This window comes from Crocodylus porosus, unplaced genomic scaffold (assembly GCF_001723895.1).
Source record: "Crocodylus porosus isolate Cpor-Errol unplaced genomic scaffold, CroPor_comp1, whole genome shotgun sequence".
Classification (NCBI taxonomy): Eukaryota; Metazoa; Chordata; order Crocodylia; family Crocodylidae; genus Crocodylus; species Crocodylus porosus.
The window spans coordinates 7,686,966-7,709,872 of record NW_017728932.1 but is presented as its reverse complement, the minus strand read 5'-3'; the positions used below and the strand labels follow the sequence as shown (position 1 = coordinate 7,709,872).

General features: G+C 45.8%; 1 protein-coding gene across 2 annotated transcripts in view; it reads left to right on the top strand.

Moving 5' to 3' along the window:
- Nucleotides 1-22,907, top strand: part of CALN1 (calneuron 1) — a 182,897-nt gene that overhangs the window by 152,397 nt on the left and 7,593 nt on the right. For both annotated transcript variants that reach the window (XM_019545491.1, XM_019545490.1), the window contains exon 5: nt 19,988-20,141. In XM_019545491.1, coding sequence (XP_019401036.1) covers nt 19,988-20,141 — 154 coding nt within the window. The remainder of the gene's footprint in view (nt 1-19,987; nt 20,142-22,907) is intronic.

Below are 22,907 nucleotides of genomic sequence, written 5' to 3'. Positions count from 1 at the left end.
CTAATCCTTCACTGAGTGTTGGTGTGTGTTTTAGATAAGTCTGTTGGCAGCCCAGCTTCTTCATGCTTAGGTTTCTTCTCCTGGATTTCAGGATAGCTTTGGTCTTCATATATCTAGAGTGATTCAGATATAAAATAAGGTACACTAGACAAATGATTTGTGCTTAAGATATGAATACATTGGAAAGTTAGTCGCTGGGAAGAAGTCCACATTGCCTGAGGGTGCTTTGGCACCAGATAGGAATTTCCAACTTGACTTCTTTAATAAACCTTTCAAATTCATTCTTCTGAGAAGTCTGGAGTCTACATAAAGATGTTACATATTCATGATATTGGTATGATATGAATCAAATCTGGATTCACCTCCAGTTGAGATTCAGTAATATTTAAGCAAGTCATCTTTATTGTGTTTTGTCTTTCTCAACATGCATGCATGCACACCCTCTCTCACTTCTGGTCTTGTTTAGTTACGTTATTTCAGGTTAATTGATTTAACATAAGACTGAAATTATTACTGTTTTCTCTTCAGCAGCATTATTGAGTCTTAATGTGTCCAGGGGCCTCTTTCGTTTAACCTGGTTCAATAATGATTATGCCCCAGCCATGAACTAAATAAAGAGTTCAATGTTGGAGTAAAAGTCTCTGATCCAGTCTGCTACTTAAAATACTGTCTCACAGATTTAAAGTGTGATGCAGAGCAGTGAAGCATCAGGTGAACAGATCTAGCAGTGGGCAGCAGATGAAATTGAAATAGCCAGGCTCACTGTCATATGGCAGTGGCATCACAAGCATATTCCATTGCAGACTTGCTGCCTACAGTTTACTCTCTGGCTAACCCAGAATAGCATTTTAGGTTATATTCTTTGCACTCCTCATAGATGATGAGTTCATTTCAGAAACCCAGGGGCATGTCTACTCTATCCCCGTTACATGTCGAGAGTCAAAATGACATCCCATCCTAGAGTGAGTTTAGCAACAAGGTTGTATGGGCTATACTCAGTCCATCACAGAGCCCCCAAGAATACTGGCTAACACCATTACCCCAGCACCACCTTGTCCATCCATCAGAATGAGAGTTATCCTTGGAAGTGAATGAATTTTGATGAAATGCTGATGGAAACTAGACAGGCTTCTAGTCAGTGATGAGAGCTGAAGCTGAGCTTCCTGGTGGTTCCTGGCTTCTCACCGGCCTGGCGCATTCCCAGGGCCAACAGAAGCTTGGGCGTTTCTACAGGTCCGAATGTTGGCAGTGTTGGATTTTTTGTTCCGTTTCAGGGTTTTGTTTTGTTTCTAATAGATAAGGCCAGAAGAGTCCTCCAGACTGCCTGCCTAAACACACAAGAAATAGGGTTTCTAAGAATGGATCCCTGAAAAATGGGAATTGCTATTTCTGGCCAGCTTTAATGATTGCTTTTTATTTTCTTTTTTAACATGCTCCCCTAGGGGAGGTGGGGAGCTGCTGTGTATGGAGACACCCTTCCGTGTTGCTTCAGAGGCCTCTCTCATAGATACCCTCTGTCACCCTTCCCCAGGCCCGGCCAAGCTCCATGTCAGAGTCTGCGCAGAGCTTAATGTTGGCCCTAAAAATGAGGCCCTGTGGGTCTCTCTGTTGTGCTTTTGAAGTCTGGAGTTGGGGGCTTAATTCTGCAACCCTCACTTAGGTTGTATAATGATCGATCTCGTCAGGGATACCGTTGACTTGTTTGCCACAAAAACAGTAACAAAAAGGGTCTTCATCTAATTCCTTCAGGCTTCAATCCAAATCTACATTTGGGAACAGTTGTACAGGTTTTGGAAGCCTCCGCAGGCTCCAAGTGCTATGGAAAATTTTCAGTAAAGTCTCCAGCCACACCACAAGTATTAATTCCTCACAAGTATTAACTGGAGATCCCTTTAACAGGATATTTTGTTCCTGTTTCTTTTAAAGGTGGAATTGCCTGCAGGAATATTTGCCAGACTCATTCCAGTTGACAACTTTTCTTAATCAGTGTAGCTCTGGCAGTCATCAGTGCTTTCTGAATTTAGACATCGTTTTGATTGCCCTTGAAGATATTAGGTTTTTAACAACCATTATGAACCAGCTGACCTTTGCAGCCAGCATATCTCACTGCATGATGGGTTAAGGGTACCAACTGTCATAACCACTTATACTTACCCAATTCAGCCAGCTTTCCCCATAACAAGCATATCCAGGATATTGCCAAAATCCAGTATCTGGTGACTAGATTAACAGGAGTGGTCGGAGAGAAGTTGTTGAACACTGTGTGCTTCACATAATACTTGGTAACGTGCCTAAGGTAAAGCTAGGCACAGTGCGTATGCATTTAAATATATTCATAATTAATTTTAATTTAATTTATAAAAGTGTGTATTATTTCCTGCAGACAAGGCCGCTGGAAAGAATCAGGGAATCGTGTATCCAGAGTCAGCAGCCAGCATAATAAGGAGCCTGTTACTATGGAAATGTGATCATTACTCTTTACTGGCTCCTGACTGATTTGTGAGCTGCTTTTCAGTTTCTTGTCAAAACGGAGAATACATGGAAGTGGATGGGGACAGAAAAAAGTTAGAAGAGAGAAATTACCAAGGTCTCTTTGATGGCTCAGTATGCCATATGTCAAGCTAAGTTCAAGATTCTAATGGCTCTGAGACCTTCAGGAGATGAACTGGTCAGTTATGGAATAAAAATGATTATAAAACTACATTGCATTACAAAACAAAGACAAGGCTAGCTAATCATTTGTTGTTACGCTTCACACCATGGGCACTCATGCTTTAATGATGGCCTGTGGAGGCCCACACCAATTGACCTGAAAGAGATCGATGCTCTCTATCAGTCACGTGACCTGAAAGAGATCGATGCTCTATCAGTCAGTGCTCCAGGGCTGCATGTTTATAATTCTGTTTAGCAGAAGGCAAGAACGTCACACACTTCACCAGACCTAAATCCATAATGGTCCCATGTATGTGGAAAGCTTCACAGCCTTGCCCTCTTATGCATGCATCAAAAAGAGTCATTATGGACAAATTTTGAGGGAACCAACTGTGGAAGGCTCAAAAGCTGCAGGTAGCACAAAAGACGAAACATGGTCTTTTTAGATGGTTTTTTCTTCTACCTGGACTTGGTTGTTAAGTCCCATTGTCCCAATAAAATATGGACAAACCCAGACAATTCCAGCAGAGTTGGGAGATTTGTCCTGCATGGGTCAAGGCCTTAATGTGTCGTGAGTATGTGAATGAAAAAAAAATTCTCTGTACCACACATACATGTTTGTGTTTCGCTAATAAGTACAACCGATCCGTGTTGGGTTCCTCATGTGAGGAACACTCTGTTACTCCCTCATGATGTGAAGGTATAATTAGTTAAATGCTTTGAGATGCAAAGCAGTAGATGATTATTAAGGAAGTGGGCAGGGAGGGAAAGCTGACTGGTGTTCTGACAAAATAAATGTGTAGTATATTCACTCGAAGATATTAGTGATTATCCATACACAGCCTCCCTCTATTTATGCATGGCCTATTGTTAATGAGCTATTTTGCTAAGATTCTGTAGTGTACACTGAAAGATACAAGGTTCTGAAATCGTTGCTTTCTCAGTTATTACAAATGGTAGAGTTTAGCTACAACAATCATTATGTGTTCATTAACGTGGGAGAGAACAGCATTAATAGTACACAAACACATTCATTTAAAGATCCATAGATTTTTTTTGGCATCCTGTTTGGTTTTTCTGGCCCATTTTAGTTCAGAAGCAATTAAAGAACAAACTCATTCCAACATTTAAAAAGTCTTATTTTAGTAAAGTAGATGACGGGGTCTGTATCTTGGGGCTCGTGCAGTTTAACTAATCAAAGCACACTCTGATGGGGAATGTGGCAGTGGGATCTTTGTTTTGCAGCAGAAGGCCAGGGCTTGGTGACTCAGTTGACATACCTATACCCTCATTTTTCTGAGGTCAGGCCATCCAAATTATTGCATGCAGGATTGTTCTCTGTTCCTTTATTTCTGGAGATGTAGCTATACGAGTCTAAATTGCATGGCCTAGCTAAGGTTTAGAGAGAGAGAAAGAAGTAGGCAAGTGTGAAGTTCCTTTTGGCCCTCTCAAAGCCAATGAAGCGGACATAGATATAGAAGTGAGTAGAGAAGAAAGTTCAGCATCTGTTTATCCAAAGCATGTTGTAAGACCCACTGACTTCAGGCTTTAATTGAAGATTCAGTGAGTAGGCTTTGTATATTCTACAGCACCCACAGACTTTGGTGTCAGGCATAATATTAAAAAATGGTTGAATATAAAACTGGGAGGAGTCTGGAAAGCTTATAGCACAGCTTAGACGCCCTTATTTTTTCTTCTTCAACTGGTGACCAGCTATATAACTAAATATTAAAACAGTGGTATGCCTCCTTGGAGACCCACATTCAAGAGAAGGGTGACTTGAGACCCTGTGGGTCAAGGTATGGGGGAGGGGATAAGGAGAAGGGAACTTGATGGTAGGCACTGTCTACAGACTATCACACCCAAAGAGGAGCCAGACATGGAATTTTCCAGCGAACTGATGGAGGCTGTATGTGCAAGGGACATGGTTGTCCTGGGTGACCTCAGTTACCCTGACAGCTGCTGGGAGGAGGTTTTTTTTTACCTGTGTGGAAGAACTTTATTTAGTACAGAAGGTGAACGGGCCAGCCACTGAGAAGGCTTTGCTGGATTCAGTTCTATCCAAAGGGAATGACCTGGTGCGACATCTGAGGATTGAGGGTAATCTGAGAGATAGTGATCATGAGTTGATAGAATTCACTATCCATCATAGGGCAGGGATGTCAGCCAGTAGGGAAGAGGTGCTTGACTTCAGGAAGGCTGACTTCAATGATCTTAGGAAAATAGTGGGAGGGATCCTATGAGAAGGAGGACTAGAAGGGAATGGATTTCAGGAAGGGTGGTCATTCCTCAAAACAGCGATCCTCAGAATGCAGAAAAGGCCTATTCCTCTATGCAGGAAAGGTGGTAAAGGGGCCAGCAACCCCTCTTGGATTAACAGAGTCATCAAGGAGTGCTTAAAAAAGAAAAAGGCGGCTTACAGACAGTGGAAGCAAGGGATAGTCACACAATTATAGCCTGTATTTGTAGAGAGAGGATAAGGAAGGCAGGGATGGTGACCGATCAAGGACAATAAAATGTCCTTCTTTAGGTATATAGGGAGCAGGAGGAAGACCAAGGGAAATGTGGGGCCCTTGCAGAATGGGATGGGACAGCTGATAACAGACAGTCAGGAGAAAGCTGAATTCTTTAATGAATACTTTGTGTCGGTGTTCCTGCATACAAATGGTGTTTGCCTGTCTAGTCAGATACAGGATGGATACAGTGGGTGAGGAAGGGAAGGTGCGATTGCCAAGCAGTGGTCAGTGTCAAACTGCTGAGGGACCACGTAGAGCAGCTGAATGTCTTCAAGTCCATGGGAATTGACTGGAGTCATTGGCGAAGGTATTTGAAGATTCATGGTGCTTGGGAGAGGTTCCGGAAGACTAGAAAAGGGCGAATGTGATGCCAGCCTTTAAGAAGGGGAGGATCCGGGAACTATAGGCCAGCCAATTTGACCTTGATACTGGGCAAAATTTTATAAAAAATTATCAAGAAGTCCATTTGTGAAAGACAGGCAGAAGGCATGATGCTGGAGGATAGCCAACATGGTTTCATTGCAGGCAGGTCGTGTCTGACCAACCTCATCTCCTATGATCAAGTAATGAACTGCTTACATGCGGGAGATGCGGTTGATGTCACATACTTGGAGTTTAAAAAGGCCTTTGATATGGTCTCCCACAATGCTCATCAAAAAACTGGGGGATTGTCCATGGTCAGGGAGGTTGGGAACTGGCTAAGGGGTCGAAGCCGGAGAGTGTTAGTGGATGGGTCTGTATCGTTTTGGTGGGAGGTGGCCAGTGGTGTTTTGCATGGTTTGTTTCTTGGCCCTGTGCTGTTCAACATCTTTATCAACAATTTAGATGAGGATGTGGATCCAAGCAGACCTGGACAGATGCGCTGAGCAGAACTGGATGCCGTTCAATAAAATTAAATGCAGAGTGCTTCATCTGGGGGGATGTAACCAGCAACGTGAATATAGGTTAGAAGGAGATGTCCTAGCCAGCATGATGGCTGAACGGGACCTTGGGGTTATGGTTGATCACAGAATGAACATGAGCTGCCAGTGCAATGCTATAGTCAACAGAGCTAATAGCATACTGGGATGCATTAGCCGATATGTCATGAGCAGGGAAGAGGGAAGTGATACTCTCGTCTCAGTTCTGGTGAGACCCTAGCTGGAGTACTCTGTCCAGTTCTGGCCCTGCACTTCAAAAAAAGACATGGAGAATCTTGAAAGGGTCCAGAGAAGGGCCACAAGAATGATTAAGGAGCTGGAGGACAAACCTGATGAGAAAAAACTAAGGGACCTGGGACTGTTCAGCCCAAGGAAGAGAAGACTGAGGGGGAACTTAGTGGCCATCTGTAAGTATATAAGGGGTGAATATTGGGACCTGGGAGAAAAACTGCTCACTAGGGCACCCCAGGGGAGGACAAGGAGCAATGGCTATAAACTGTTGGGGGATGATTTCAGGTTGCATGCAAGGAAGAACTTCTTTACAGGTTGGACTTGATGATCTTTCAAGGTCCTTTCCAGCCCTTAATTTCTGTGTTATGATTCTATACCACTGGCAATGCACAGAGATGCACATGCACCCCCCCACCCCGAGATTGGTGGTGCACTCCTTACCAATGATACTGCTGGTGGTGCCTGTGGGCGGCGCGCCACTTACCACCCTCCTCACCCCCCCTTTTTTGCCACCACTGCCGGTCGGCCCTCCCCTGCACTGCCACAGCTGCCTGCAGGAACTTGCCGCTGCTGCCAGAGTTTTGAATCTAAAATTGACTGGTCAGTCTAGACTTCATCCCACAGTTGTATTTATAGAAAAGGAGGTGCAGCAATTAGCCTGACATGTGCTGTATTTTTCTTTTTTTTGAACTACCATATGCCCTTTTAAGTATAGTTGTTGTGTATCTTGGCATATGCAGTCTGCGTACTGCAAAATGTACATCTTGGAGACGAAGACTGTGAAAACCATCATTGTTGGCTGAGCTGGTCTCAAGTGAGGGCTGCCCAGATCACTCAACCATTGGCCACGGCTGAGTATTTTAGTACTCAAAGAAGCCATTTTACAAGCTACTTTTCATATTAGTTACTTTTTCCCCCCTCCTGTTTTTTAATTATTTCCCCCACATAGGAACAGAAAATTCCTTGGGCCATTCTTCAGCAGAAGCAGTAAATTAAGCAGTTTACTCTACATTAAAATGGATGAAAATGTGCAGAGACCTTGCCTAGGGCTACCAGAAACAAATTCACACTCCATCACTTAGTATTATTAAATCAAATATGCAAACAATGAAAGGATGAGAGTCAGACTCTTACTGATTGTAGAAAAGAAAGGAAGCAGATGGGACAGTATCACTAGTCTGCAAAGGTGACTGAAGTGAGTTTGGAGCCAGATCCCGCTGTTCCTTCCTGAGACAAGCTTCCCCTTGAAGTTGCATTATCCTCAGTAAGAGCCTCAATAAGGCACAGCAAGCTTTGGATCCATGTACATATCACTTTTGTTAGAAGGAATAAAACCTGATTAGAGGCCATTATCTGTGGTGCCTTTGAGCCCTGGCCCCTCTAGAGTTAACATTATTCCATATTTTCCTATTAATCCCACTGCCCCGGCAGGCTTGCTTGGGGTAGGGGCTGCAGAAGGGGAGAGTTTTTAACTTAACTTAACTTGGATCTCCTCTCTCTGGCACAGTTCCCTGGCTTAACAAGGAACTCTTCAGTGAGCTAAAACACAAAAAAGGAAGCTTACATGTAGTAAAAACTTGGACAAACAACTAGGGAGGAGTAAAAAAGTATTTCTTGGGCATGCAGGGAGGAAACCAGGAAGGCCAAAGTGCAAGTGGAGTTGCAGCTAGCAAGGGATGTGAAGGGTAACAAGAAGATCAAGAAAAGTGTTGGTCCTTTACTCAATGGGGAAGTCACCTTAGTGACAGAGAAGGCTCAATGCCTTTTTCACTTCAGCCTTCACAAGCACAGTCAGCTCCCAGACTATTGCATGTGGCAGCACAGCTCCGGAAGGAGGTGAGCAGTCAACAGTGGTGAAAGAACAGGTTAGGGACTATTTAGAAAAGCTGGATGTGTAGAAGTCCATGGGCCTGGATGTGATGCACCTGAGGGTACTGAGGGAGTTGCCTAATATGATTGCAGAGCCACTGGCTATTATCTTTGAAAACCTGACAGTTGGGAGAGGAATGAGATGATTGGAAAAGGGCAGATATAGTGCCCATCTTTAAGAAAGGGAAAAAGGAGGATCTAGGGAACTGCAGACCAGTCAGCCTCACCTCAGTCCCTGGAAAATCATGGAGTAGGTCCTCAAGGAATCCATTTTAAGCACTTGGAAGAGAACAGGGCGATTAGTAGGAACCTACCGAATTTGTGGGGAGAACACAGGGTTGGCAGTCATTTTGCAGGCAGAGTGCAGTGCTACCCCTCCCCCCATGCCTCTGATTGACCATGGGGTCCCGCTGGCCCTGGCCCTTGGCATTAATTGGCTGTGAGTGCTGCCTGTCATACAATAGAAAGTTTACATTCTCAGGTGTTCAACTTGTTCTTGGGATAATCCAGAAAGCTGTGTCTTGGTGAGTATCCAGGTGGCTCTTTACCCAGTTGTAGCTAAAAGAGGCACGAGGAGCAAAAAATGTCACTTACTAACAAACCCGAATTGATCAAAAAGGTACTAACAAACCTGAACAGCTCAAATGAGAACCCTCTGCAAGACTGGGTGAGGCCAAAGCATCAGAGGCAGATCTAGGTACTATGCAGGGTTTCAGAGTGTGGACACTGACAGATGTGTAGCTCCCTGGCCTAACTCATGGCACTTCACAGAAAGCACCATGAGTTAGACCAATCCTCCTGACCCAACTGACATTCCTGTAGGATGGGAAGGGTGGAGGACTGAGCTCCACTTTGAAGCTGATCCAGCGAGAGGCTGTGTGTCTGCAGCCTCTTCTCCTAGCCCTATGCTCCCCTCTCCCAGCTCTGGTGCTGCCTCAGGATGGGAGGCAGGGCCATTCTGGGGCTTGCCCAGCCCGCACTGGAGTCAGGGGCAGGTGGATTGGAGTCCCTCACTTGAGGGGGCCTCCAGTCCACCCCCCAACCTCCAGTGCAGGCTACACAAACCCCAGCTGGAACCCCCTTCCTTCCCCGCCCCCCCTCCCTTGCTGCTGGCCCGCACTAGGAGAAGTTAATGAAGGTGCTCCGTTTTGGAGCACCTTTGTCTAAACCTGCATGTAATGAGGATTCATTTGTCATGTGATTGGGCACTTTTTAAAGTGCTCTGCAGCCATGCACTTCTGTCAGTGCCCTGTGTGAATTGATTGGTGTGCAACTGATGTCAGTTAGGAAACGGGGATAGCCTGAGCATTGTGCTTGTACCACACATGGGGGATTCAAAGAGAGGGCTATTCAGAGCTGTTTTATTCCTGCCCAGGCAGTAATAGGTTCTACCTCCTCCCTCCATAACTCTGCGGGCCTAATAGGAGTAAAGAGCATCATGTGTAAACACCGCAGCAGTTCAAGCACACAGATCAAGTCACCTTTAGGAAATGAAAGTCTGTCTACAGCAAGGGAGCAAGATGATTGGAAGGCCCGATTGCTTTTTTAAACGTAGTTTCAGTATCACCAACTAAAATGAGCTGGCATTTTTAAAGCTCCAGCCTTTTCTAAGGCTCTTCATGAGAAAACAGAAGCTTTCATAGGCATGGATCTGGCTTGCTGCTAGACCCTGCCTTTGTGTTGCACCCCTGAGGCTGGCAATACTGTACTGTCTGGGGAGAGCTGCAATTTGGAGTAGTGCTGGGGTGTCCCTTTGCCACTTCTGTTGATTCACAGAGCTTCTTTATGTGCACTGCAAGCAATCTGTTAGCACAAGCACTGCCTCATCGATACTAGCTGACACCTTCAGTGGTGCAGAATGTTCAGGTACTTTAGCCAGCCTCAGTTTAAACTGTCTCCTGGATCCAAGCTATGATACTATTTGTATGCAGTGGACAATTAGCTGATACTGACTTCTGCTGTGGCGTATGACATACGCTAAACAAAGTACGTGCGCCTGTAAGTATTAATTAGGTTTTGCCAGTGAACTGAAATGTCTCTTAGCAGCTCAGCTGCAAAGCCCTGTTTTCAAGGGTTTTCAACAGAGCCTTAAAAATTCCTCCCTGCCAGGTCACAGCTGGAGAGGCCCAAAATAGCACTTTAAGTGCTCCTTTCCTTGCTGAACAAGAAAGCGGGGATGTGTGTTCGTGAATGAAATTTTGCAACCGCAAAAACAGTTGGGTGTTTCATATTTGGATTGCGGTGAGGCTGCAATCCCAGTTGGTATGCTGAAATACTACAGCGACTCTGACTAGAGCAAGCTAACTTCTGATGCAAAAAGCACACCTAGCCTGACAGGCTCATGAGCTTAAGCAGCTACAGCCTAAGTGTTGCAATAACTATAGTGCAGATCTAAGGCACTGAAAATTAAAGAGTCCTTAGGTATAGCCATGATGCAGCCTGTTAACACTGAATTTCATAATACACAGTTCTCTCTTGCATGTTAAATAAGTAGAAAGGTTTCACAGCTCTTCAATCTCAGGTCATTAGTTCAAATCAGGCCAGGAGGATGGTCAATTCCTTCCCTATGCCCCAGACCCATGAATATAACTGGCAGGAATTAACAACTGTTCACCAAAGTGCTAGGGGAAAACCAGGACCAATGGTCATAAACTCCTAGAAGAAGGTTTCAGACTGGCTATAAGGAAAAACATCTTCATGGTTCGTGTGACCAGACTCTGGAATAGACTCCCGGCAGGGTGGTGCAGGCACCTACCCTGGAGGTCTTCACTATTTGAAGCCAGCAGCCTTTCCTGCCCAGAGCAGGGGGGCTGGACCCAATGATTTTGCGAGGTCCCTTCCAGCCCTAAATTTCTGTGAATGCCCTCCTGAGTGGGTAAAAAGCCTGTCCAACTCAGGTGTGTATGGTCCAGCAGTGTGGAAACCTACAGCAATGGTGCTTGTGTTCTTAGGGTGTTTACAGACATGCTTCAGGAGGTGGAGGCGGGGCACTTTTTAATAAGCAAAGCTCTGAGAGCCACGCGAATTAAAAGTGCCCTGAGCATCACGTATATCAGAGTCCCCACACTGAAAAATGGCAGTGGGGTGTGCTGCCATAACTATGTATTAATTAGTGCTGTACGACGCTCCGGTCCCCGATTCAATTCGCCAGCCGAACTTCCAAATCCAGAATCGAATCGAGAGACCCTTTAATCTCTCTGAATCATATCGGAACCCTCCAAATCGATTCGGAGAGATTTGGAGATAGACAGAGTTTTAAATGTTTTTTCAGCATATCTCTAGGTTGCAGGTGGCTCATGAACGCTGAGATGCTGGGGCGCATGGAGTGCGGGGGAAGTGGACCAGAAGCACTTCTAGATCTGCCAGGGACTGCGTACGGGACCCCACCCCCAGCTGTGACTGGTGCCTCCTGAGTCTGAGGGGGGGTGGGGGGGGGCACCTGGGGTCCCCTGCAGCTGATTCACTTCTGGGTAATTCCGGTTCGCTGCCGAGCACACAGGAGCCCCGCCGCACTCCTGTGGGACGCTCCGTCTGTCCCAGCATTCGTGAGCCGTGCCCGGTACCTCGAGGCATGTAGAAAAAACATTTAAAGCTGCGTCTGTTCTCCAAAAGCATTGAAACTTCAGATTAGGATTTGACCAGCGATCCGAATCAACAAATCGAATCACTGTCCCGGATTTGGGCTAAATCCAAATAGAATATGGCCCATTTCACACACCCCTAGCGTTAATTGGGTCTGCTCTGATTCGCTGGAATTGCAGTGCATTGGAGCAGCCTCCCTGCACGTATTGGCGCCCTTAGTGTTCTGTATACAGGGCATTATTGTGCCAGGGTGACAAGACAGTCCAACTCCAAACCGCTAAATCTAGGAAGAAAAAGAATGCGCCAAACCAAAGGGAGCATATTCTGTACCTTTCACATTAACATGAGCTTTGCCGGTAACTTTGCAGGTGGTGGAATTAGGCCCTGGAGGTCCAATTACCCTTCAAAAGGGCAAGAGCAGTTGTTCATCGGCAGTGTGTCCTGTTGCTGCCTCTGCTTAGAGATGACAGCTGAACTGGTGGCAGTCTAAGAGCGTGGATACTGCTGCAGAAATCTAGGGCACAATTGAATGCCTTAAACACGAAACCAGATTTTTCTCTCTGACTATCCTGCCTGTCCATGGGATTTCAGATCATCTGACTTCATATTATTTCATTTTCAATGCAGTATACATGCATTCATTATTGGGCAGTCGGCATTAGAGCCAGCCTTGCTAGTTCTTGTTAGATTTAGCTCTTTTGCTTATACTTTTTTCTTTACCTTTTAAATCTGCCACGCAGCCTGTGGAACAGACTAGATCAGTCCTGCCGGCAGGAGGATGTGGGATTGGATTGCAGGTCACTGTTCAGCCTTCAAGAAATGTATTTTAGCAGCAAAATAATTATAAAGCATTGGACCAGACCGGACTAAAATAACTTTCCTACCCATTGGAACTGGACCTGCCTAAGTAATGTTTATTGATCTGTGGTTTCGCTGTCTCCCTGTCCTCGAAAGCTTTGTATGGACTTCCACTTGACAGCCAGTGATTATGGAGGCTCTTAGTTTGGATTCTGTGACTCCTTTTCTATTATCTTTCATTGTGCAAAGTGCAATCCACATGAAAGCCGGTGGTTCAATTTGCTTATCAGAACTTTACCCACGTCTGGTGTGTGTTGCCTGAAGCAGGAAATCAATCTACTTCACCAGGAGTAACAGAACAATGATTAAATCCTCTCCATTGCCACAGACCGGCAGATGAAATTGTGCCATAGACGAGGCATTCTTGCTATTAAGGATGTTGGTCGGGAGATGGTGTTTCTGACCATTTGGAACAAGTTGGGGGTGGGGGGTGGGGGGAAGGATTGAGCAGACTGCGCTAGTTGCTTCTGCTCAGAGAGTCTGGCCCAAGCTTGGCCTCAACTTTGCGAAAGCAGCTCTAATGCCAAGTGGCACAGTGCTCTCATTAGCCTCATTTTCTGTCTGCTGCTGTGTGCCACATGGTCTGCACTTCTCTCTCATCTGGTCGCTGCCTGATCACATGAAATGGTTTTGATCCTCTCACATGTCAACTCTCCAACACGCAGCCTCCGGATCATTGTCCCTATCCTTGTTTCTACGACATTCAGCAGCATGTACCATGAGCCTGCCTCTTCTATTGCAGGAATCCATTCTAGGCTGCATCCTCAGCCAATCCAGCCTGCAAGGGACTTGGTAAGAGCTTTCGTAGATGTCCAGTATCCATGCAATATAGTCACTGTCATCAACCTCCTGATAGATCTTCCAACACTTCCACTAGGTTAAGGCAGAATTTTTCTTTTCGACTATGTCAGCTGCCCTGAAACTGTGGTCCTCTGTTAAAACAGATTTCACTCCCCCTGGGTGATGTTTTACCTGCCGGTCTATAATTCTGTGGGAGTTCCTGGGTTTGGTCTTTGATCCTGTCTCTGTCTGCACTGATGTCCAGCTGTGGGCGCCTTCCTTGTTTTGTAGTGTTGATAAAACTGAATGCTAACACTCCTTCATTTACTATTCATGCCCCTTTAGCATTTCTAAATGTATAATGAGAATGCTGCCAATACCTAAACCTTCACAGAGCCGTCAGGGGTGTTATCCTGACATTTCTTAATGTCTAATACAGTGAAGCCAATGTATGACTCATGGAAAATGTCCTCCCACTATATTTAAAAAGACAAGATGACATTAAAGGAAAGCATCAGAAATAATAAATGTGCGTCTGACACTTTCAGAGAAATAAACTTTTCTTTTAGGGTCATTTCCAGTGTGAAATGGAGGGGGGAGAGGTTGCTGCACAGGACATAAATTTAGGTTAATGGTTCCAATAGCCATCACACACCTGCATTTGTAGAGGGAGAAAGCATTAGAAGCTAGGTGTTGTCTTGAGACTTGTGGAAGCAAGAGGAAAGCATCAGGAATTCCCCACTGACCCGTTACCATCCTTGGGCAACCTTAGCATGCAGTGTTTAAAACTGGTAAGTAATAATTACTGCTTTCCACCCTGATCTATTCAACTGAACAGTGACTGAGAGTGGAATACAGGGTTGCTGAGGACAGCTCCATCACTCTTACCCCACTGGACCACAAGCAGAGTAGTGCTAAATACATTCAGCACCTGGCTCTGACCTCCGAGTCGGCCACAGTGCACGTGGTCTTGGGATGGACTGGGGGGGTTTCAACAGCATGTCTGCAGAAAGGCCATGATTGATTTCTGTAAATTTGTTTCCCAGCTTCAAAGAGGGCATTCATATACCCTGGTTCCAAGTCGCTTCTCATTTGTGCTGGTTTAAACAAGTTAGGAAGAGCTCCCCTCTTTCAGAGCCACTGCAGAACTGTAAAGCTTATTCAATTGAGAAGCAAATCAGAGATGCTATTTGATTTGAAGGCATTCTTGGAGGCTTGGAGGGTGATGGGAAAATTGAATCAGAGCCTCACTGCCTCAGCTTCATGCCATTGACTTCTGAGAGTAGGTTCACAGCCACTCTGAACACAGTTTACTCAGGAGCCAAATTCACAGTACGATATCCATTTGGCAGTAGCTAATAAATGATCTCCAAAGTGGAAAAGGAGCTGGGCAATGAAAGCAAACCTAATGTCAAGCTGAGGTCAACCTAACGTCAACTCCTGTGCTCAGCCAGCCCAGGGTGACTCGTGGTAAGGATTATGACAGGCAGCAATACTCACATGAATCTATAGGTTACTAAAGGTGTACTGTTCAAATGCATCCTGTTCAGTTTGGATTTTTTGCCCCCCAGAGACCAAAAGCAGAGACAATTTACTCAGATTAGAGTGCACCTGCACTTCAGAGCCAGCCCCAGTCGCCCGCTTAGGGCGAGCCACAACCTTGCACTGACATACTGAACAGTTACAGGAATGCAGACCCCACAGTCCCACTTACTGATGCTACTGGCTCCCCATTACTAAGCAGACTAGAAAGTATATTGTTATCAGCTGCTTTCATTGCAAATGCAACCAGGGCTACCAGGTGCAATCACTGCAGCCTCTTCATGAATTTGGTAGTAGTAGTACGGCAGTAGATAGCCCCTTGCTTTCCCCATGTGGTGGAGACGGCTGGGCCAAGGAGCATTCAGTCACCATCACTCTCCCCTTGTGCCTGCTTCAGAGGGGAGTTCAGTGCTGGCTTGGCACGTCTTAAGTACCCCCATCTCTGACTGCAGGAGTGCTTTGGTATTCTGGGAATGGATACCTGCATACCGCAGATATAATGAGCCCTCTACAACACTTGGATGCTATCCTGGTGCTTCACCAGCTCTCAGGGCTGTTATTTAGCTCTGCGCACTTGGTGAACTTACTCGTCTTGGATGGAAAGAGACCATTTACTTTTCCATCAACCTCAGTTTGTTAGCTCCGAATGGGAAGGAGCAGTACAGTGCACCAGATGAATCATTAAGCCACATGCTTCTGACTTGTCTCTCTCACTCAGTACTTGGCTGGCAGTTTACAGGCAGAGCTCTACAATCAAATTCATTAGCCCTTTGAAACTCGGTAATGACTGATCATGTACATGGGGATACAGTCATTGTGAAGATTATTATTTTGATAGTATAGTCTCTTAGGAAAACAGGAAAGGGGCATATTTTTACATCTAAACCTAAAGTGGTTATGATGGTTTTCCCTTAGCTGCTTTGAATTATGTCAGGTTTGGTTTCTTTTCCTGCCCATAAAGCCACAGCCATGTCTCAGGTTGGTCAAGAGCCTAAGTGTGGTTATTCTGCACAAGTTACAGCCTAAGTTTGTTCATCATCTTGTCTTTCATGGTGCCTCCCCTTAGTACCCTGGTGCTAGACTGAAGGGTTCACCTGCTGCAGTTCCCTGCCACAATGCAGTGGTAATCTTGATAGATTCACAACATTTGCATGGCGTGTGCTCCCCTTGTGTGATTTCTCTCTCCGAGGTCCCTACCGGTGGTATATTTGTTCAGACCCTGACCTAGACTGCACTAATTAAATTCTTACTGGCCCCAAGTTGTTACCCTTGTACTTGCTGTGATGAGCATGCCTGATGTAAAAGTCATTTGTCACATAACACACCGCAACTATGAAACTCCTCTCACTGAGGCAATTGGCTGAGGAGCCTGCGGGAAGTTTGAGGCCTCTCCCAGGTCATTTTTGCATCAATTTAACAAGTTCACATTTCCTGAACTATTTAATCCCACAGGTGAGCGAGCATGGCCCATAGTTCAGTGTTGTACCTGCAACGTTTTGACCATTTTCCATTATGTTGAGGGACAGGTTTGTCAAATCAGTGGAGATGAAGTTGGAAGGTAGAGAGCATATAACAGTAGGTGAGAATGCAGGCGCAGAGTCCAGGTCATGCACAAGAAGTGCTCGTAGCCATACAGAGGGAAAGGGCAGCACACACCATGAAGCTAGCCACTGCCAGCCCAATCAGGTGAGGTGCCCAGCACCTCCAGCCTGGGCAAGGTGAAGTCCAGTTGTCACAGGCTTCTCCCCTTACCCCACCCTGGCTGGGGGGGTGCGTGCCTGGGTCCACCATAGTCTTGTCTGATCACTGAGACTGACCTCTCCCAAAGCCACCCAGCTTTTGGTCCCTCACCACTCCTAGTTCTCTGGTGCCCTGGAGCAAGCTGCCAGTTCTGCTCCTGAGAGAGGGACTTCACCTCCTGTTGGGAAGAACAAGCGCAACCTGAATGCCCAAACACCAACCAAGCAGTCAAAGGTTCTCTGCCCCCACCACCAAGAGTGAAGCAGCCTTCCCAGCAAGCCTTTTCTGGACTTTCCCTACCGATAACAGCCGGTGCTGCTGATCTAGCATGTCCTGCCCTGGGCGCTCTGACTGTGCTGCATGGAGGGCAGAAGGGGGTGGGGTGGGGGGGTGGAATAGTTCTGGTCACACTGCAGTTCTGGCATGCACTGATTTTTAACCTCTGCGGTACTTCCATTAGAGCGCCCGTCGGGGGGCGGTGATTCTCAGACACAGTACCACAATACCTAGAGCAAAACAGATGGAGTGCAGACCCTGGCTTGGCTTTGCCCTTCCCCCCACTCTCCAACACACTCTGCTCAGCCCCTCTGCAAAGAGGTAAGCACCCTAATACATAAATTAATTCTTGAAATTAGATGCCAGGCAATTTCCAGAAGTTAATGGAGGATGCCTTGAGTCCAAAAAAAGGTTGATAACCACTGATTTAAATAGTTTTAGTTACGTAAAGCCGCCAGTACAGAGTGGATGGGACGACAAGTAGAGGCGACACTCGCATTGCAGCTTGACTGTTGTACAGAGCTGACAGTGCGGATAGGCAGGGGCACTGCCCTGCCTTGCTTCTCCATATCTTATGGACAGGGGCAAGGTCTTTCACAGCACCAGGCTGGGGCCCTGTTTGTACTCCCCCACCTCTGGCAGCAGACAGCAGCTGCCTTCACCAGAGCACTGGAGTCCATGTGTACCCAGGCAAGTCCGCTGGCTCCATGCAGCAGCTGTATTGCAAGTGTGCCTTGAGAAGGCACCCAGTGCCAAAGGGGTGGCACAGCTGGCTGGCTCACAGCAGCAGCAGCATTTCCCCACTCCAGAGATGGCGTAACTGCTGCCTGAAGGAGGGGGCCTGTTGCTGGGGACACACATCCATCCCCCCCCAGCAGTCTGCCTGCAACACTTGCTAAAGTTCACTAGGCCAAATTCCCTGCCCTTTGGCGCTGTGACTGCCTCTGTGAAAAAAATAGGAGCCCTGCACCTCTGCCATGCATCAACCCAAGAGCACTCTGCTGTACACCAGAGCAAATCCTAGACAGCTCCTTAGGACTGATGTGAGGGCTCTCTGCAGTGCACTCTGCAAACGTCCACACGTGCATCCCCCCAACAGGCAGCTATGTACTATCTTTCTGTTACCGAGCTTGCGTTGCTGCCAGGAGAAACACGATTCCTATGCCTATCAGTCCGGTGGCGGGGCACAAAATTGCTGAATTTTTAAGTTCAGGACGTCACAAAAAGAGAGCACACATTTCCTTGTTTTCAGCACGGTGAGCTCGGTATTTGTCACTAGAACCGGGGGTGGGGGGAGCGCAGGCTTTGCATTGCGCTGGAAGAGAGTGCGCCAGTAGCAGTTGTGCTATTTTTAGTAGGGCAGCACAGGAGTACTATTATCCCTGAAGAACCAGTCCAGCGAAAAGCAAGTGACCCCAACAGGTCGGGGATTCACTGGAGGCTAGAGGAGCAGCTTTTGCTCTTCCTCGCCTGCTGCTCCCTGTTCGATAACACGGTTGGCATCAGATTTTCCAGGTCATAAGAGAAAGAAATGATTCTAATTAGAATTTTATAGATCAATGCCTCCACGATTATTTATATGCAAAGGCATTTTTTTTTAAAAGGTGGCCAGATTTAGGAAGCTCTTCTTGTTTTGTCGCATTCACTTTGAAGCTTAATGATTTTTTTTCTCTGCGTCCAAAAGTGAAGGAGGTGGTGGTCAGGGAAGAGGACTTCAGATAACGTGGAAAACGGCAAGGAAGCGATAAGCTTACTCCTTTGTTTGCCAGTTAAAACTTATCTAATTGCTTTCTGGGGTAGGGAGGGGAGGGGTCTGTTTTTTGCTCCTATGGTTTGTGAAATTGTTGGATAAGAAATCTAATTACTTACTGTCAGCACGTTTTAATAGAAGCACCAGACACAAGTGCTAATTTATTTCCCACCATGACCACGTTAAGCTACAGCAGTATTTTGATTTTGTTTGTATAGGGCAGGTGGGCATGTCTTGAGGGATTAGGGGAGGGAATGTAGGTTGGGTATAAATGGCAAGTGACCTTTTTCTAGTACTTATTGTTTACAGAAGTCAAGTCGTGGCTTTGAGCAAGAGAGACTGGAAATTTAAACCTACAGAGAAGCAGACTGTGAATTAAATGAAGGGCACCTAAGAGCAAGGACCATTCTAAAGAGACTTGTAGGTCTTGGCGTGCTCCCGTGTAGTCGCGTATTTTCGGCTCGGGCTCTGAGTTGGGCAGGAGCAGCATCTCCCAGCCTGGTCAAAACCAACTTGGAGTAACTGAAACATAAAAACACCCAGCGCAGAATGAAGAATGAAGGTCTCTTTCCTCCCACCGCGCACGTCACAAATAAGAAAGAGAGTCAGGAAGAGCTTGTGCCCCACTGCAAAATTCAGTAGACAGCTCAGGATGAAAGTCCTACAATGGCTGAGCTTTGCTGGGAGCTGACGCGTGTTGTACTAGAGTTGTTCATCATAGGGTGCGTCAACACATTCGTTAACTGCCATAGTTACTGCGCGTTTAGTTTAGTACTTCCTTAATGAAGTTCTAACTGAATGTGCAGTAACTATATTTACTGCACAGTAGCACCGGCGCGTGGTTTTTTTTGTGATGTTAACTGCGCGGTAGCCTAATAACATGGTGCAGTAGTGTATTAGCATGGTTTTTGACCAGCACGCTATTGTGCCGTGTCATTAGGCTACTGCACAGTAAGTGTCTTGTGCAGACATGCCCCTAGGAGTCTTTCCTGTGCCGTGTATGGCTCTGGAAGTCCACGGGCAACACACAATTTCTGGGTGACGCGACATAGGAGGAAATTTGTTACATTCTTTTAATTATTTCTATACTGTTTGCACGATGACATGAAATGAGCCAGGATGCCAAGAGTGTGCACAAGGAGCTTTCATGCCTTTTCTTTTAAGCTTAGATGAACAATATCCTGCAACCAGGACGTCCCTACACGTAGTCTCCTGCAGCGTCACGGTCTGTTACCACTCACCCAGACTAACTCAGTCTCCTGTTCCCACAGTTCGACATGCAGAGGATAACACTGGAGGAGCTCAAACACATCCTGTATCATGCATTTCGGGATCATTTAACAATGAAGGACATTGAAAACATCATCATCAATGAAGAGGAGAGTCTAAACGAAAACTCTGGCAACTGCCAAACAGAGTTTGAAGGTAGTGAGAGCTTTTAATACTTCTTGTATATAGTTCTCTTTCCCTCCCTTATGAAGCTGCAGCTGAATCCTGGACCCTGTTGCAAGGTTTCAGTTGGGCCATACCCCAGTGATATCAAAAGGGATTTCCCCCTGTCTAGGATAGAGTAAAAGTAAGTGAAAATTCATGTGGGCATAGAATTCAGGATCTCCCAATTTATAGTTGAGCCTTTAATCTGCTAGTCCCCGCCAGAACCCGCTGTCCCACTACTTTCTCTGCAAATCTGCAAGCGTGAGCTTTTGTGTCCTCAGTTTTTCCATGCCCAAGCAAATTTGGGGATGTCCATCCTTGGCTGGGAACAGGTTCTGTCCCTGGAAGGGTCATGAAAAATCAATTCCTGGACACTGAGCATGCACCCACTATGTTGGTCGGAGATGCAACGAGAATCAAAGGTGTTCACTATCTTGAACCAGCCTGAATACCACCCATGAAAAGCAGAACAGACTAACAATAGCTACTTTGAGATTCTCTCCTGAAAGTCTCTTCGATATCAAATTAATAATATTTTCCACTTCTAAGGAAAACAAGATTGCTCTTAGGAAGCTCAGTAGGAGGTCAAAAGACGGAAGGCGGTTTTCTCAAGTGTAGCTAGTTCTCCGTGACAGCTTCCACTGCGATTTTGCAATTCGTGATATCAAACTACAACAAAAATGCCCGGAAACTCCCCAGGGAGACAGGAATCGCCTTAGCTAGCACATACCCGTGCAAAAGGGTGGTTTTTAATCCGCGTACCAATCATGGATTATTACAATCAGTTTGAACTGAGCATTGCCCCACTGGATCTCCCTGACACAGATTGATGGCACCTTACACTCTAAACCTGAGGTTGTGCTTTTTTCCCTAAAAACGAGGGAACGGCTCAACTTAAATGTCGTTTAATGTAACCTGCTTACCACAGAATAAAGTCTGCCTCCACAGTCACCACCAGAGAACTGGTTTAGAGGAAGAGCTTTGGGGTGCTTGTATACTATGTAATTTTCTCCCATTGCATCAGCAGGAGCATTGAGTTGGTCGAGGCTCAGGATCCAGATAAAACAAAGGGATTGCTAAAATTGTAAACAGCTGGAGGTTTGAAGAAGATTCACTTTTTTGGCATTTGTTCAGGTTTTCCTGTTTTGTATCACTGTTTATCATCATTGTTTGTTGATAAACAGGCAGGCAAAGTATCCAGCATGTCGAATCTCCATTGAATAATACAATGCTGAGATGGAAGAATGCAGCAGTTAAAGTAAATACCCTAAATTTAAATACAGTCAGGCAGGGACATTCTTCAAACAAAACAAAGTCACTTTTTTGTTTTGTTGTAAAGTTGCATAAATTGGAGAAGCCAATAGTTTCCAGTTGGGCTGTATGGGGAAATTAGCCATGCTACAGTTAGGCGGGTGAACTGCAAGAGGTTCAGCCTTCACTCCAACATCAGTGACCTACTGCAACACCTGGGATTTTCTAAAATTGGGCTGAAAACATCACACGTCTCAAGTTTTGGTATTCCCTGCTCCTGAACTTGGGGCACCAGCCCTGATGATGTTGCCCAGGATTCAGAAGCAAACAGGCTCATGACACACGCTGAACAAAAGGGGTTTATTTTGAGTTCTAGAAGTCGGGGGGATTCAGGTGTGTTGCAGGTCCAGCAAGCTTCTTTTTCAAAGTAAAAATCAGGTGAAAAGAAGTGTTTCTATATTATAGCACTGTGATACACAGCTATTAACACTGCAACTGAGCTCTGCCAAAGGAGGGATCTACGTGCAGGCGAACATTTCACAAGCATCAGGGCTCCAAGAGCAGTAGGATGCTCCCAAGTAGACTAGCAGCAGTGGGGGAGATGTCTCAAGAGTGCCTTTAATTTGTGCGTAGACGTGCAGTACAGGGAACACAGCATGCCATGGAATTATTAAGTCTCATTAATCACTCCCTGGGAAAAGTAGGTGGTTTTGCCCCTGGAAATATTTAACCTGGGTTTAACGCAAACACAGATTCTGTACACATGCAAGGTGTCTCTCTCCCTGTACCAGGCCCCTTAAAAACCACCACCTCCCCTCTGCCCCCAGGGTAGATGCAATTACAGTATATAGATATTTAAAAGATGCAGATAGGCTATAGCTTGTTTCCACTGAAAAAGCGGAATAAGTTATACTGGTAGAACAACATCTACACTAGGGGTGGGCAAAATATGGCCTGAAAAAATGGCAGCAGGGGGCACTTTAACTAAAGCTTATCAAATGAGCTTTAGTTAAAGTGCCACTGCTGTCATTTTTCTGAGTGGGGACACTGATACATGCGACACTAAAATCTGCTGGAGTGCAATTAATTGAGTCTGCTCTGACGCACTGTAATTACCCCGTGTTGAAGCAGCCTTGGTGCATGTCTATAGGCACCCAGAGATCCTGGGGGTATGTTTCAAATTTCTCTCTGCCAGAGCAAGTAGTGTGCATGTGCCCTCCCCTTCTCCTTCCTTTGACCTGCAGTTCCACATTGACAAACAAAGGACAGGAAGAGAACTGAGCTCTCAGTACAAATCCCCACGCCTAGTCCAATCAAAGAAAAAATATAAGTTGCTGTTTCTTCTGCTTCTTGTCGCTATTCTTTCATTTATGATCAGGAGAATAGTGATGATGCATAAAGCGGTTCGTTTCTCTGGAGGCCACAAAAATCACAGACACACACTCATTAGATGGCACAAAAGGTGTATTTGCAAATAGGGTCAGAGCAGAGTCAAGAACTCAGATT